The sequence below is a fragment of the Dermacentor variabilis genome, chromosome 2 (genome assembly GCF_050947875.1).
Source record: "Dermacentor variabilis isolate Ectoservices chromosome 2, ASM5094787v1, whole genome shotgun sequence".
Lineage (NCBI taxonomy): Eukaryota > Metazoa > Arthropoda > Arachnida > Ixodida > Ixodidae > Dermacentor > Dermacentor variabilis.
The window spans coordinates 101452473-101470214 of NC_134569.1; the positions used below are offsets into that span (position 1 = coordinate 101452473).

The following is a 17742-nucleotide window of genomic DNA, read 5'->3' on the forward strand; positions in this document are numbered from 1 at the left end:
AGCAAGTTTTTCAATCATAATATCTCCCCCATCTTTGATTAAATCGAGTGTCATTCCGCCTTCTACGGCCGTGTTTTCCCGGGTCATGTCCTGCAAGGCCCATCTAACTTCATCGCTAACTATAGACGAAGTCTTTGTAATCTGTTCATCACTACTTCACCACATCATCCCTTCCACTAATTGTACGAGTAAACGCCTTTAATTTCCACCTTCACATTGGAGCGAGTACCGCGCGTGCAGTTTCCATCTACCAATTGATGTGCTTGACCGAACCCAGCAGGAGCACCGCGTCCGGGTCGCTGCACGTCACCATGAACAAGAAAGGCCGGTCCACGGAGAAACGGCGTGTCACCTTCCTCTTCGACTCGGTCTTCTGAGGAGCGGCGCCTTTGGTGCAGACGCGGAAAGCGGCCGCGTGTATAGCAGCGCTTACGGCGGGAGGGCCCGGCTTACTCGGCTTCAGAGATTGCAGTTGGTCCGTGTGCCACGCTTCGAAGCCGAGCGAGGTAAGTGTCTGCTTCAAGTCGATGACCTGTGTTTGGACAAGACACAAGTTATTTGCGGTCGTATTCATAAAGTTCCTGGCCATTGTCCAGGCTGTATTTAGCCCAGGAACGTCCCTCGAGTCGGCACTTCTCCTTTATTTTGCCGGCAACGTTCACTAACCCACTTAAATATCCACTGTGCTTAAAGAACATTCCTCGGGGATTCCCAGCTTTAATTTCTTGATGAGGCTTTAGGGAACGAAGTGAATTCCTGTAGCTGAAGGGGGCCTGTCGATCGAAGGCTAGGCAGACGCATAGGCGTCCAATGAAGCCAGAAACCAGAAAGCTCGTTTTTTTTTTCGTTTTTCTTTCTCAACCCGAGGAGCCCTAGCATGACGCATAAGTACAGTCCAAGTGGAGCTGAAGGAGGAGGAGGAGGATGAAGCCATTAGAAGGCGATTTCATGGTCTCCTTGAAGGCGCTGGAGTGTAGGAATGTTTTCTGAGAAACTTCTCATCGCAGATGTCACCGAGGAACCTCAACAAAGTGCACTTGCTATAACAATCAATGCAATAGCGCTACCCTCCACTCACCAGAGTCGAGACACGCTGATGAGTTTTGCAAACCAATGTATTAGACAGTGTATGTCGCCACATGTGAAAAGAAAATCATAACTGGGAAGAGAACTCATATATACGCCTCAGACGTTAACGACGTCCTAGACTATGCCGAGTAGACAAAACAGGGCAGCACAGACAGACAACTACAAAGTATTGTATTGCATTGGGTTTTATGGCGCATAAGCAACTCAGGTTATCATGCGCCAAACACATGGTATCATTTATTTCAAAAATTGGCTATCCTCAGCGAAAGTCCTTATCCGGACAAGGACCCTGAGGAGCCCAACAAATCAAACGGAGACCTCAGCCTTCTTCTCAGGACTGAGAAAGTGGGTGAGGTGCATCATAATATGGGTGAAAAAACTAGGTAAGAATTTTTAGAATTAGTAGTTCTGTGATATATTATATTTCGCTTAGGATCGCTTCGTCTTTCAAAAAACTAAAAACAGATGAAGTTCCTACAAGTGGATTATCTCCTAAAAGTACACTGGGATGGAAGGGAATGCGTTCATTGTAACATACAGTAAAATATTTTTCTTTCCTTAGCCGTTCGAGTTGTGTGCACGAGAATAAAGTGTGATTTACAGTGAGTTCATCTCCACATTTCTCACATAAGGGTTTGTCTTGTTTTGTCAGTAGAAAGTTGTGTTAGGTGTGTGTGTCCGATGCGCAGGCGGCATAAAATTACTTCTATAGAACGTTCCTGATGCCTGCATGAACTCCATTCTCCCAGAATAGGTTTTACTAAATGTAGTTTGTTGTTTTCTTCGCTATTCCATGTACACTGTCATTTTTCTTTAAGCTTATTTTTTACTAACTTCATGCAATCTGCATAGGGTATATTTACAGTACAGACATCCTTATAGCAGGCTTGAGCAGCGCACGCGTCAGCTCTCTCGTTGCCTCTAATTCCATGATGGCTTTTATCCAACAGAGCTTAATTTCGTGTCCTTGTGTTTGAGCAGTTAGTTATGGATTGTATTTGCTATTAAAGGTTCCCTTACGTTTCTGGCTTTCAGTGCTGTGATTGCACTCATCGAGTCCGTGTAGATAATGCTGTTTTGAATGTTCATCTCGACTATTTTTGATACAGCCACCGAAATGGCATAACATTCGGCTGAGAAAATTGACGCGCACTGAGGCAACCTGACTGCCTTTTCCCATTTATCTTGCACTACAGCACCTCCGACGTACAGTGATGTTTTAGAAAACTCCCTCGCTCTCTGCACTATTATTCAAAAACGTTCATCAAAACAAACAAGTGATATCACGTGGCCAAGTAAACATTTATTCATTCATTCATTCATTCATTCATTCATTCATTCATTCATTCATTCATTCCGCAACTAATGTTTTATAATCCGCCACTTTCAATGTCATGTCGAAAGTACTGGGTTGCAGGTGTACCTACAGTAGTTTCTTGTGGAAAACTCTGATGACATTTAAGAAGCTTTCGTTAATTAAGTCGAGTAACAGTTTCGAATTTAAACGTGTCTGTCAGTGTATAAGTTAGCCTAGCTATGGCATTTGAATGACCAGAAACATGGAAGTGATATTCATGAGAATCATTGATTAAATCAGCGAAATACTTGCGGCAGTACTTTTCAAGCAGTAAGCAAATGGTGCGGCTTATTGTGAAAGCCACAGCATGTATTTCCCTAGAAAAACAAGGCGAACCTTTCTAGAACAATCTTATAAGAGACAGCAGATAATATATGCTAGAGCCAGATGACTCTCAAATAAAAATTTCAGACAAGAACGAATTGCCACATATTCCATATCATAACGAGAAGCAGGCAATTACCTTCTTTTCTGGTTTCTTATCCTCAATTTGAATGTCCTCCTGACTTGACAGTCTGCTTCACCCTTACCTTCCCTCCTTAGTTTTTCTTTTGGCATTACATTAAAGTTCACGAAACACGTCACCTTCGCTCGACCCCTACCACAACTTTCACACATTATACACACATGTAACACAGTGCGCAAGGTGCCTAAAGTAAGATTCCACGTTAGTTTATATACATAATTAGCTAATTGGCGTTATCTCAGGGCAATAAAAATTCTAACTTGTCACGTGGCATCGCTTTCACTTCTACAGCTTCAGGAAAAGCTTAGGTGAAGTTCTGAGGCGTGACAAGCGACTTTTTTAATCAGTGTGACAAGTATCATCGTGTTGCCTGCATCAAAGCTAGTGCTATACTACTATACTACATCAAAGATCCAACAACTAGCTGCGCCTTAACGTGCCATAAGGCTTTACACAACTAATCATTTATGGCGAAGGACGTCACCGGGAACGATACTGTGGTCAGCCGTTTTGACCAGAAAGCCCCACAGTATTCTGGGCAGAATACTAGCGAACAACATTCTTTGCGAACACAATATTCGGGGTGTGAAAACCACATTCATGTCGTATTCATCATTCCTTCAGCGGCTGAACCTGTGAATGCGTATGCCCTGGTGGGATGCATGGCACACACAGGTGCAGCCCTATTGCACGTATGCAGACAAGCCGGGAGAGAGCCAGCGTGCGCATACGCCGTGAAGCCGTGCTAATTGACACTATAACGAAATGTGTGGAGTATGAAAACAAAAATTTTTCCATTCCCCAAACGGGAAAAGGATCCGTGGTGCGCGTGCTTTAAAAACGGCCTGTGTGGAGGACGAGTGTGTGCTCGATTAGCAAGCCGGCCGTGGCTTCAACTATGGGATGGTTATAGCTACAGTTCTCAGTTATCATGATCCTGACCTGCTTGGCTCGAAACAGTGGCAGAGTGAGCTCGACGTTGTCCACTTCACGGAGATGGCACAATATTTCGCTGGCATTCGCCGCGTTGAGGGCACGTTCCAGCTCATCCAGGCCGTCCATATCCACGGGAATAAAGAGGACCATGGCCACTTTGGGATCTTTGTCCTGCGTAATGTGTGGGCAGCCTGCATGTTCTTTCTTTCTTTCTTCTTTCTTTCTTTCTTTATTAGAACAAACCATACAATGAAATATTTTGCCAGCCCGCCAAAGCAATGATGCTTTTGAGCGGGACTGGGCAGTGCTCTGGCCCGAATGACACAGACCTGTGCTCTAAGAACAGAGGAAACAATGGGAAGAGAGAATAAAAACTCAAAAGTACAATAGCAAAATTAAATTTTTTATATGTGCCACAAACAGTAACCTGTAGTCCGCGAAAGCATCGATGCTTTTATGCGGACCACTGTGTATTTACCTTCAACAAGGCATAATACAATCATACAATTTCCCTCCCTCCTACCTTCCATTCCCTCTCCATTTTCCTCCATCGCTCGGCTGATTTCTAGTATTTGTTCCTGCACGAGCAATAGTTTAGGCAAAGACATATTACAGCAGCAAAATATATGTACAGCACAACCCTCTATTTCATCAAATACAGTTGTAAATGTTTTGGAAGAGTAGCAGTCACCAATCACTATTAGAAATAAAAATAACACAGTACACATAGAAAGAAACATAATACTCTAGTCTGTTTTATAGAATTGTTGGCGAAAGCTCATCGAAAAAAGTCCTGTCACATGGTTTTTTTCTATTATTCCCAGCCACTTGTCACAACCGTGCAACGTACAAAATATTTTATTGTCCTGAATGACGATACTTTGGAAACTTGTATTTTATTAAAGTAGAACGGTGCATAAAATGATCTCGTTCTCTTACCATAGTTCGTGAATGCTTTAGCCCGAACGAATGTCTCAGTCTTGCGCAGATCACGAGTTTTTACGTTATTTGTTTTAAAGAATTCATCAAAATAATGCTTCGTAAATACCACCGAGAGAAAAAGTTGTTTAACATCAAATATACAATGTTCTGCCATCAGCTAACTGTGGCTGATTGAGTTGTTGTTTGGTCCGTATGCTATGTTATTCGTTATTTTTTGCATTATTATATTTGACACGTTTAGCCTGCATGGCGAAGAAAGTCCGTAGATCGTAATGCCATAGCGTTATATGGTTTCACCTAGAGCCTTATATGTGAGTTTTCTTAACCTAACGTCACATACTCATCTGATCACTATCTGATCAGAGTCTTTTAGCTACATGCTGCATGTGATGGACAAATGAGAAATATTCATCGAAAATAACATCAAGGTACTTTATTTTTGTGGCATACTGCATACTTTGGAAAGAGCACCCAAAGCAGCATTCACTATGCAAGTAAAGATGTTCAGTTAGCTGCACGTTTTTGTACGGGAGCTGTGAAAGCAGATTAACTGCGTTTTTTCTTCGATCACAAATATGTAGCTGTTCTCAAACCATGCCATTATTTTGTGTATATCGTCCTGTAACACAGTAATGCATTCATTAAAATTTTCATGGGGTAATATTAAAGTAGTATCAACCGCAAATTAGTATAAATTTGAGTGCAGCGCTAGATGGGCTAAATCGTTCACATACAAATTAAAAAGCCGTGAGCCTAGTACGGATCCTTGTGGGACTCCATGCTTTATGTGTCTTAATTCGCTGTCTATGTTTTGAATTCGAACGACCTGATATCAATTTTTGAAGTAGCCTTCAAACACCTCTACGAAAGTCCCGCAGAATTCTATTTAAGCAAATTTTTAAGTAAATCGTGGTCTAACGTGTCGAACGCTTTTTTTTCAGATTTAAAGAAAGCCCAATTACTATATTATTTTTATCTAGTTCACTGTTAACTACCTCTGCAAAGTCTTCTAGTAGCGTGATTGTGCTTCTTTTGCAACGAAACTCATACTGTGAATTAGACGACAGATGAAACTTTTCGCTAAAGGATGCCATTTTCTTGTGTACAAGCTTTTCTGGCACACACGACAATGTGGGCAAGATTGCTATGGGTCTATAGTTTTCGCACTGTTGCCTTTTACCGGTTTTGTAAATTGGTCTAATTAAACCTATTTTCATTGCGTTGGGAATGTTGCCCATTCTAAATACTTCTGAGCAGATACATAGCAGCACACTCTTCAGACAAGCAAAGTTGAAGACTATCTCACGAAATCGAATGCCATCATATCTTGGCATTCTAGTAATGGGAAATGACCTTATTACATCCCAAACGTTGACGTCAGTTACCTCACTCAAATATGCAGAGCTGACGTTTGATATGATTGCTATGTCATATGCAGCGCTAGGTGAATTTTCCTGAATTTCCTAACAGTATTTGCAAAGCAGTTATTAAATTCGTTTGCTACTTTATCCATTTTTCTTCTGGGGAAATAATTTCTTATGCTTTCATCTATGTTGCGTTTTGTTTGTCTGCCTGTTAGCGAATTTATTATGTTCCACGATTTTCTCAAATTTATTTTACACTCATTTAGCTTATTACTATAGTATTTATTACTGTAGTATTTATTACTGTAGTATTTATTACTATAGTATTGATGGGGGGGGGGGGGGGTCACTGCCAAGTGTCGTTCCGAATAGCTTCGGTACCCTTGTTTTGTTGTACGCTATGACCACCGAATTGTTTGAGGGACATACAAGGGCATAGGCAAAAGAAAAATAAAGGTGTTGAAGGAACATCGCATGACAACTTTTAAAAGTATCTTTAAAAAAATAAAGGTCCATCACAGGAAAAGCGCCCAAGCACCTGATGGCAAGCGATCGTTTAAGTGACCCGCGTGATTGCTCCCGCTCACGCTGGGTTCGTCCTCTGCTTCTCTGCCTGGCAACACTCAGAGGTTACAACGAGCAGGGGCAAGTGTGCGGATGTTCCGAATCTAGTGTTGTCATTGCGACGGCGAACTAAGTGCTCTTTTTTAGCTGCACCAAATTTTTACGAATCACCTGTGCCAGGTAGCACAGTTTTAACCCTTGAACTAAATTACACAGTGAGCTGGATATTACTCTCATAAGCACTGAAGTGTGTAATCAGCTAATTAACAAAATTTCATTAATTAGGCTTTTTACTAATTAACGTACACCCTATATTGTATATTTATTAATTGTGGATAGTGAGTTTGCAAAGAATATTGACTAAGAAAGAATTCTGAGTTAGGCACCGGTATCGAGATATGCACCGTCAAACTTGCCGTTAAAATACGTGGTTCTTCCAGTTTTCAAATAAAATGCTGTTTTATGCATTGCAGCACAAAACTAACTAGAACTTTAATCGCAAGCACAAACAATATGGGTGACAAAGGACAGCCCTGCCGCACTCCCCTTGTCACATCAAATCTAGGTGCCAAAATGCTGTTAAGTAGTAGCTCAGCTGTTGTTCCCGAACACAACATCCGCAGGATGTGTACAAACCCTTCAGGGAAGTTATAGCATCGTAAAACCTCAAATAAGTACTGGTGTTCTAAGCGTTCGAACGCTTCGGCTTGGTCCAAGCTTACTAATAATCCTGAAGGTTCACGCGCTGTTCTGTATTATATGATATCACGTGTTAAGTTGAGAGACGAAAATATACTGCAGCCAGGCACGGAACATGTTTGATGTACACTGACTATTTTCAGCAATAATATCTTCATGCGATTTACAAGAAGGGTTGTCAATATTTTATAGTCTGCGTTGGGCAGCGTTACGGGCCTCCAGGATGAGGGTTCTGCAAGGTTGGAGTCTGGCTTTGGCAAGAGCATTACGCGGCCCCGATTAAACAATCTAGGAATGCTTTCCCGTGTAAGAACGCCGTTAAGGAGCGATACTAAGGCAGTGTCTACTTCCTCCCAGCGAGACCGGTAAAATTCGACTAGTAAGCCATCTGGACCGGGGTGTTGAACCGCTGTTCACAGATCGTATAACACCAAAAACGTCTTGCAGAATTTTTGGAGACAATAAGTTATAGTCTTCTGTATCTTCCACTTGAAGAGGGTTAGCGCAAAAATCCGGAATTTCTTCACACAAGAGTAAAGCATTGTAAATCGTTTCCATGAAAATGGGTCTGAGAACCAGTTCCAAAAAATTATTTCGCTATCTCGCCTCGCAGCGCTCTCTGTGCCCCTATTACAACCTTTTCAATAAAAGAGCTCCCGTTTTGCCTCCTGCTGGACGTACGAGCCAGCCGCAGAACCTCAGGATCAGAAATTGGCCTGTTCGTCGTCCACGCCTTTGCAGAGGTACGAGAGTACGAGCTCATATGTCTATGGTATCTTTCAGGCTGATGGTCTAGGTATTCGCGCATTAACTGTGTTTGGGAGCCACCGTCTCGTACTATTCTTACCGTTCTCAGACACTCACAAAGCTGTTCAGCCTCTTTTCTTTTTCGTTTCCTGCTAGCTTCTATGCATGATGACCTACACCTTTCCTTTAGAGTATCGCACGCTTCGATATTGCATTCATAATCGCATACTATTGTAACTACTGGCTCTTTTAGGCCGGTTAGGTTCGCCTGGTCGCGCAACGAAGCAATGTCTAGTTTCCACATATCATTGCGTTCACCTGACCTTCCTTCGTGGTTCAACACGAAAGCGAAAGCTCGATGATCTGAAATGTGCCAGGCGTCCGCGGGGAGATTGAGAATGCGGCACTGGACAATTTGCGTTGTTCATTCAGGAGGGAAATACATTCGATCTAGGCGACATTGTGATTGCCTTTGCTGCCATGTGGCGCCAAAACTTCCACCATGCATATGTGCCCAGGCATCCGATAAATTGTATTCTTTCACTATACGAGATAACTCAGCTGCATGAGCATTGGAAGCGTTTTGTCTCGGCCCTCGTGAGTCGCGCATAGGGTCGAGCACACAGTTAAAATTGCCAACGATAAAGAATGGGTGGTTGTCTAACAAAAATGGGGATAGTCTCGCAAAGAAGTAATTACGGTCTGAGCGTACGGTGGGTCCATAGACATTCAATGCCCTAACTTTCCTCTCGCCCCAGAAAAAAACCAAAAGCTATTACACGACCTTCCAAATCAAATAGGCAGTGACTTTCATGCAGAAGCACCCTACGAAAAATCACCACTCCTAAACCGCGACATCTGCCGAGGCTAAATGAAAAATAAGCTTTTACAGAAAATTCATCCCAAAAACTTTTAACTTGCTGCCTGTTTCTCAAGTTACACTCCTGAAGAAAGAGGAGGTCGACTTTTTTCTCGTGGGCGAAGTGAATCACTTCTCTCTGCTACGAAATCCTTGTGCGTTAAGTGTCATTATGTGCAAATACATGGTGAGTTAGTTGCGTACAGAAAAAGACTAAGGCAAATGGCTTACCACAGACTAGTTGCGAACTGAATCGGCGTCCTACATCAGTACAACAGCCACAACACGGCCAAATAAGCAATGACATGTTGCAGGAACAAAATGTGATCCGGGCAACCAGTCAAAACATTAAAAAATGCGGTCTCTGGCTGCCAACCCTTTGTACAGGACTGCATTACATGCGCTAGTTACTGCCCAAACAAGTTACAAAACATATTGCTTCCGAGTTCTTCCTAATGCTTGCTCACAATATCACTTAAGCTGTAACTTCTAGTACGCTGAAGTTTTATTTATCATTTCCAATAGCGACGTCCAAAGGGCAGATAGAGGGCACTTCCTTGTCATCTTTTGGCGCTGAGCACTGAACGCCAGCGGCCCGCGACTTCTGCGGCGCGGGTATTGCGCCGCCTCGAGAGATGGCGCCACGCTGATTGGCGCCGGCCGCGGCGGCCGCATTTTGATCGAGATGAAATGCTAAAACGCCCATGTCCCGTGCATTTCGGGTGCGTTAAAGATTCCCTGGCAGTCAAAATTAATCCGGAGTCCCCCACTGCGGCCTGCCCCATAATCAAATCGTGGATTTGGCACGTAAAACACCAGAATTCATTTCATTCTTCTTCTAGCTGGGCAGTGCGCTCCGTCTCCCTGGCGTCTTTCGGTGCCTGTCGTGCGGCCTTCGCCAGGCTTTCTTCTTCTAGCTCAACAGCGTTCATATAGAACAATGCACAATATGGTGTGGTGCGGTGTTGTGTTGTGCTGTCGCAAGCTTGCACTTGACCTATTTTAAGATTGTAGCTAGTACCATCTCCAACCAATCTGCGATGCCGGTTGCCATTTCATGCTTACATCTACTCTCGACTAAGGGAGAGCCAGAAATTTTTTCTTTCATTCGCGCATGAGTATAAGGAAATCGTAAAGACCTTGAAACATTGCCAAGTCTTGCTTTAAGATTAGAGAGGCTGCGACACAGATGAACAAACTATCAAGACATTTGTGACGGCGCATGTGATCTTCAGGGCGTGGCTCTTTCTGCTGCTGGGTTTTGATCTGTTCTGTCTGATGGGTGAAATGCTCGATATCGCTGATGCTGCTAGACCAACTACTTTTGCAAACTTCTGCAACAACCAGAATAAGATCTCACATTACCACTGCCCTTACGGCAGAAACCTTTTCTTGTAGCACTGAGTTAATCATGTTGACATATTTGTGCCCGGGTAAAGTTCAGTCAAGTGGACACTTGAGATGCCAGAAGCGCATGGTCGCCTAAGGAAGGCACGAGCGCTGCTTTTGTGATTAACACGTTCAACAGAATGTGCACCGGCCACTCTCTGGCAGTACATAATTTGGCTACATTGCGGAGAGTAATAGCTACAGCGCTTTTCAGACTCATCGCATCGATTGAATCCATTCAAGCCCCACCTTCGTGCGCAAACTGAAGGTGCCTTTCGGACCTTCGTAGGGTACTTCAATCACCATGGCGCCGAAGTTCTTGCTGGCATCGAACACTCTAAACCGCCCAGTCATCTTCATCGCGCCCACCGTGATTGGGGCACGGGGACTTTCGTAGAAGAACCCTTGCTCCACGGCCTGAGCATGTAACACAAGACAAAGAGAGAAACACGAGGGCATTACAACAAGAACGACACAACTCATCAGATGGAGTGTTTCGTTTTTTCCTACAAATCCCATTGGGCATCCCGATCTCTATAGTGATCCGCTAATGAAACCTTTGCTAAACCTCCGCAAGAAAACTTGTGCAGCCTTAGAACCCACCGTGCGCTACACCATATGCTTAGGCTTTTTTTTTTTATTTGCTTTCTAGGTGACTACGTGCAATCTTAACAGACCGTTGAAATTCGACTGTAAGAAGTTCTCGAGCGAGACAGTATATCAGCTGTAAGAACTTTTCTAACAAGACTTTGTGGATTCAAGAGGTAACTATAGCAACACGTAAAGGAGCAAAATAGCCTCCGTGGCGCTCTTTCAATGGATCCATGCGCGATAATGGCCGTGACCCGCCGCGGTGGCTTAGCGGCTATGCTGTCGCGCTGCTAAGCACGAGGTATCCGAATCAAATGCTGACCGCGGCGGCCGCATTTCGATAGGGGCGAAATGCGAAAACGCCCGTGTGACGTGCATTGGGGGTACGTTAAAGATCCCATGGCAGTCAAAATCATACTGGAGACCGCCACTACGGCGTGCCTCATAAACAAATCATGGTTTTGGCGCTTAAAACGGAATTCAGTCATTCAAATGGTTGAAGTTGCGGATACCGCTTAATCAGGCACGTGTATGCAACGTGTAACGCAAGCGTATCTTGTGTTTAATGTTTCGGTTTAGTATATTACAGAACGGTACAGAAATGCAGCATTAAATCGTACTGTGGTGTCATCATACCGACAAAGACAAAGCTACCTGTAACATTCAAATGCATTTGCCGTCTACGTTATGCGAAGCATTCATGATTTCTAGAAAACAGTTGTATGAATAATACAAATGTCGTGTAGCGAACGATTATGTAGAGATTATATGCTGAAGGGCACTTCTATTTGTAATAAGCAAGGCAGTGTTCTAACTGGCAGATATACCATTGCAACACTTAAACCCTGTGGCACATGCCCAGTGGCCCCAGTGCGCGTGCCCAGTTGTGCCAGTGGCACGTAATTTCAAACTGCACTATCACAAGCAACTGCCCACGAGAACATCCAGATATGCTGTACTATCACCGGGATCGGCCCACCAAAGTAGTGAAATACCTCGTCCAGACACCCGATACACAGCGGCCGCACTCGAAGAAGAATGTGTCTCATTAAAAGTGCTGCCTCAAAAAGAAGACGTGGCCATGTAATGGCGGGCACGGCTTACTAATCAAGAGTTATTGTGCTGTGCGCAACTGCAGCCACTCGCACATTTCATAAATTTATCATAGCTTGACAAGGTGTAGCCTTATGCGAGTTTTGCACTTGCTGGCGGCTAATCAGCGCCACCCATGCCTGCTGCAGGCCCAGCGCGCCGTGAATGTGCACCAAGTTTTTGGATGGCCAGGCTTTAACGGCGCTACGCTAGATATTTTTCTTGTTGACAAGCTCCGCAAGGTATCATTAATGGAAGTTAGAAAGTTCAGGAAGTCAAAAGCATGCGCGTTTGGTGTCGCGTCACACAAGCACTGTGGACAGTATTAAATCATTAATCAAATCTTTAGAACGATTCCACTCGTGAGGCTTGGTTCTGCAATTGTTCTGCAAGACCCGCGGATGCTTTAACGTAAGCCTGTTCAGAAAAAGAAAATTGGTTTGAGGCAGTTGTATGCCGCGTCCAAGGTGTATGTATCCGCCTGATACAATTTTATGTAGTGTTGAATGGCACTTTGTCTTCAAGCGGCACATGTTGTTGGCCTTACTGTTCGTTTGAAAATTTTACACAGTGGAACACCCTCTAGTCTACCCCTCTGACAGACGTGATTATTGACCAGCAGCATTCTAAATCAAGAGCATTCGAAGACGAGTTAACTTATGTATGATGCAGTATCCAGCATGACACCTTGACATAACCTTCGAAGCTATTCGACCACTCGGCATTTCTCTGCTTCCCATTACGTGGCTGAAGTAATCTAGCACGATCTTGCAAAATATGAGCGTTCATAGGTAGTATGTGCGGCGGCAAATATGTTGCTCGCAAATATTTTCCAGCGAGGCACCGACGCCATACCTAGAAGTAGACGCAAAGAACGCAGAGGTTCATATTAGGATTACCAGAGAGAACTCTGGCGCTATTGTATAGAGGAGCTGCAAGCGGGGTGGCTCAGCAAGCATTGGAATGATGGGTAGTACACTGATTTGCCCAAATTTCGTCCTTCTGGCTTCAAGCGGCTTCGTGACATTGAAAACGCGTCATTTTGAACAAAGTCGTATCGCATAATTAAGTAAAGATATTTACAATTTTCCGTCGAAAAGATTTGAACGCAGGACCTCTACCGCAGAAGCCCACCACTGAAACCATCTTGCCACGGAAGCATGCATCCACCAGCGTAGGACGACGCCCTTATAAATTTATCGCGGGCAAGCCAGCTGGTTCAGAGGCTTGGGGTGTTTCAATTTGGAGACCTCGAGAGGCTGAACCACTGCAATTAGTATCGATTGTGCATGTTCGCAGAGTATTCTGTACTTAGACAAGTATAGATTGCTATAAAATTTAGGACAATGAAGGCAGATAAAGCATAATAAACGAAGGCATAAGAACGTATGAATCCACAAGCACGAAGAAAAGACAAACCCACATACTTCCCATCATTCCCATGGTCGCTGAACGAGTGCAGCGCCAGATTTCCTTGTAGTAATTATTGTAAGAAACTCTATGGGAAAGAAGTTGCACAAAGCGACAGTAATGCGATAGCATTATTAAGATCGACCTGCCTCTGAGATCGGCTTCCGTAAAAAAAAAATTACAGGTTAATGTGAGAGAAATGCATTAGCATTACGTCGCAGCTCATTTAGTTACCAGATCCGCAATTTAAACAGCGTTCACCATATTGCAAACTGTTGTTCATGAGTTCACTCGACACATCTCTTCCCTATTCGAGGAGCGAAGTGCAACTGACAGTGGCCCTGAGCAGACCCATCATTAGTTGCACTATATATATAACACACGCATACACATGAAAGTTCTTATCAGCTCTGCCATCAGCTTTCTACTTATACCACGTCACTGGCTCCACACTTTACACACGTATACTTTTTTTTTCCACTTTGACATTCCTGTTGCTAACGCATTAAAGAAAAGTCTCAGTTTCGCACAAACGGCAAAGGATCGATTGAGATGCAAAATTAGTGGACAGCTGGCTTTACGAAGTACGGATAGTAGTTTCATCGGCCGTATACACTTCTAAACATAAGCATACTAACTAAATTAACAACCATGGTGTCCCAGGCGCACAAAGAAACATGAACACATCTCACTCGATAACCGCGATAACTCGTTGTCAAAACGCTGGACATTAGGAAGTGTGGCAGCAGCGAACGAATTAACGTTAGTGCTGCGTCTCGCATCAACGCGAATTAAGACGCGAAAAGCGCCGCGGACTCTGTCCTCGTCGCATATGGCTTTCAAGTTACAGCGGCCCGGGCGGACGGGCCGCTGTAACTTGCAGGGACGGCGTGGCCACAATTAGTACATGACCGGGGTTGTTGGAGAAGTATGGGAGAGGCCTTTGCCCTGCAGTGGGCGTAACCAGGCTGATGATGATGATGATGATGATGATGATGATGATGATGATAATAATAATAATGATGATGATAATGATGATGATGCTGATGGGCGGACGGGCGCGGCCACCAGGGCCGTCCAGAGTAGAACGCGCCCCCCTCCCTACCCTCCACCAGGATTCTTGCGCGCAACGGAAGACAGCGCGCTTCCTCGCCGCTTTCATCTCTTGCGTGCGCGAAATTGAGCCGCGATTGCCAGCTCACCCTCGCACGCTTTCACTCGGACATACAACACACGGCGTGCGGTGACGATTTTATCGCCCTTGGACTTCGTACGGAACCTCGCGGCCATGCCGACGGCAACGGTTCGGCTGGCTAAATTAGTCTAGGTATGATGCGAAAGTGTCAAATGTCCCATTGAGCGAAAAAGCCCTCTGTAGCAGTGAAACGACACCCGAGCTCGCATTGCCGTTTACTGCGACGCCGCGTCACGAGTGGCGCCTTGACAGTGTTCCCACTGGCTTCGTCACCAGCTGCTCCTCGACGGAGCAGAGTGGGCGAAAGGTACACCAGGGAATACCTGCTGCCGCAATAGCGCGCCAGGTGTTGCGTGAGGGGTGAGGAGATCGCCAGACGCCACGTCACTCTCGCTCTCGCTCTCGGCACGAGTGCTCCTCGACAGAGCAGGGCCTGGCAGAGCGGCCAAAAGGGAACACCTAGGTGCATGCCTCGTTGTCGCGAGGGAGGAGGTCTTCGAGATCGGCCCAGCTTACTCGGCGACAAACCAAACAACTACGCCAAACTTCCGTAAAGTGGGTAAGGAAAGGCTTAATTCGCTTAAAGCTCAGGTTACCTTGGCGCGTAACGGGTATTTCCAGGTGCCTTCGAAGTCGATCACACTGAGCAGCAACAGGTGCGTCGACTCTGTCACCGTGCCCCTGGGCAGGATTTCATCGGGCGCGAAAGACGGTGCGTAGCATCGAGCGTGGTGGTCCGCGTCGGCTCGGCTAGACTCCGGCTCGCGCTCGAAGTCCCACGGCATGCGAGACGCGCGCACGGCCGTGGGACTGAACGCCGACGCCCTGGCGTTGTCGTCCTCGTTACCTACCCAGTGGTAGTCGTAGTGCACGACGGTCTGGTAGGCCATGTCAAACGAGTGTACACCGTCGTTGCGACAGCGCGGCACGACGCGATCACGACGCACGAAGTACGCCGACAGACTCGCGTCTAGCGACGTAAGGTGCAACAGGCGTGTCACCTGCGAAGGAAGACGGGATAATGGAATTAAGAGTTTCGGTATGACTGAGGACAGATTGGTGAAGCCGACGAGCATGAACACGTTTAGTCACCGAGACGAAAAAAACTATGGACAGGAAAGGGCAGACTGTCCTGACTAAACGCCTACTTGCGCGATTACTCGTCAATTAGCTGCATTTTTCAAAGAGCAGGTAATGAACTATTGCATACAGTGGCGGGCAGTATCGAAGATAGATGTATCTTACATACTATCTCAGATACGCTTTGGGTATCTTGTATCTGTATCATGATACCTCTGGCAGAAAGTGTACGGGTATCTGTATTTCCTATGCATGGAAGAATGTATCGTGCATCTTAAGATACAAGATACTGGTATCGCAACATCACCGTGCCAAACTATAAACGTTGGATGAACTCCGCTTCTCAAGCTGATACTGCTGCCACTAAGTAACCGGAATTTCCAAAGGCACTGAATTTTCTGTCTGACCTTGACAGGTAAGTTAACAATACTTCATGCTTAGATGCCATAGCTATTAGTGGTACAGCCTGTATCGTGTTTCCACGTAACCACTGTGATTGTGTGATACGGGAGCACCTTCTTATTTTACTTAGACAGATTTATCTTTTTTTTTAGCTCAACCTTAAATTTCTTACTGTTACAAATGACCAGGTAATCGGAGCTCTAAGTGGCAGTGCGAATAGCGGTGGTGTCCTACGACGGTTTGCGCCGCTACAAGCGTATGAAACGTTTTCGGGCTTCACAAGTTTTCTCGTCGAAGAAAAATGGCAAAAGGATTGCACGTCAACGAATATGTCGCTAACGAACGCTTCGCGCCAGCAAGTAATTAGCATATCAAAGCTCATTGCAACTTTGCGTGCTCTCTGTATGCATGACGCGTCAAAATAAATGCCACTACCAGCGTGTTTGTTGCCGCACACCTGTCCGTTGATCTGGTATTGTGTGAACGGTAATACTTTGACGGACAAGGCAAAATACCAAAGTGGTATTTGCGCCATCGTGCAGAGGCTTCTTATCAACGTTCGCGTATTTAGAGGGCAAGCCGCTAGCTGGTCGAAAAGCAGTGCAGCGGCTCCAATCAATTACAAAAGCGACAAGCAATAACTTCTTACCGCAGCGTATAAATAGTTTTTTATGTTAAGTAGCTAAAGCAATCCCAATAAATTGTTCCGGAATGAGAAGGTTATGCTTTGAGCAAGACAGGCAGCATTTTTAGATACTAACAAACATTTCATTCAAGTGAAACAAGGTTGGTCGTAGTTAAGAAATTTCCAAGCAAACATTTTCGTGCTTACGCGTTTCCTGCTACATTATATATGTAGATCTATAGTAAGAAATTTGCGAATGTATCGAAGTATCTCAATATACAAGTGGGAAGTATCATAACGGATACAATAATTGCGCTAGTGTCTTGTATCTGTATTTAAAATACTTGTTGCCCGAGTATCTTGTATCGTATCATGATACAATTGCAAAGTTTCTTTGCCCAGCCCTGATTGTATATAACTCGTAGCAAGGGCTTGCTGACGGATATCTGGGAGGTGGTGATGGCGTTAGAATGTCTGCGAAATGCATGCAAATTTGCCACAGCCCGGTGTCAATTTCGCAGTCACAGAGTGAAATTTTAACATGTTCAATTAACCACTGTAAATTAGTTAACTGGACGATCTCGAATGTCTTCCGCTAGCTGATTCCAAGTTGTGCTTGCAAATTTCCTCCAAAGTAATGCCGGGCACGACGTTTCAAATGGATCAAAAAGTTCGAAATCCGCCATCTGTTCAGCGTATACGAGCTGCTTTCGTAACGTAGCGCGTGCACTTCCTCCGAGAACACGTCGTCAACACCTGTTTGGCCGTGGTGGCGTTTGCGCTGGGATCGGTGAGCAGCCCTGCCACCGTGCTGGCCACGGCGTACGGCGAAACGATCACGTTGCTTTCCTCCATCGTGTCCTTGCGTCTAAGGTGAAGCAGGATCTCCAAACCCAGCTGGAGTATGCCGGCGCTGATGGCGGCCTCAACCTGTG

The 17742-nt window shown here is 45.0% G+C and overlaps 1 protein-coding gene across 1 annotated transcript; it reads right to left on the reverse strand.

The window, feature by feature from the left end:
* Nucleotides 1-202: 202 nt before the first annotated feature.
* On the reverse strand, nt 203-15679 carry LOC142570917 (ipis-1-like). The gene is made up of 4 exons (XM_075679216.1): nt 15297-15679; nt 10662-10829; nt 3855-4019; nt 203-532 (listed from the first exon to the last, which is right to left on the reverse strand). Exons 1-4 carry the CDS (start codon nt 15588-15590, stop codon nt 248-250), a joined length of 912 nt encoding a protein of 303 aa, XP_075535331.1. The 5' UTR covers nt 15591-15679; the 3' UTR covers nt 203-247.
* Between the last annotated feature and the right edge of the window lie 2063 nt (nt 15680-17742).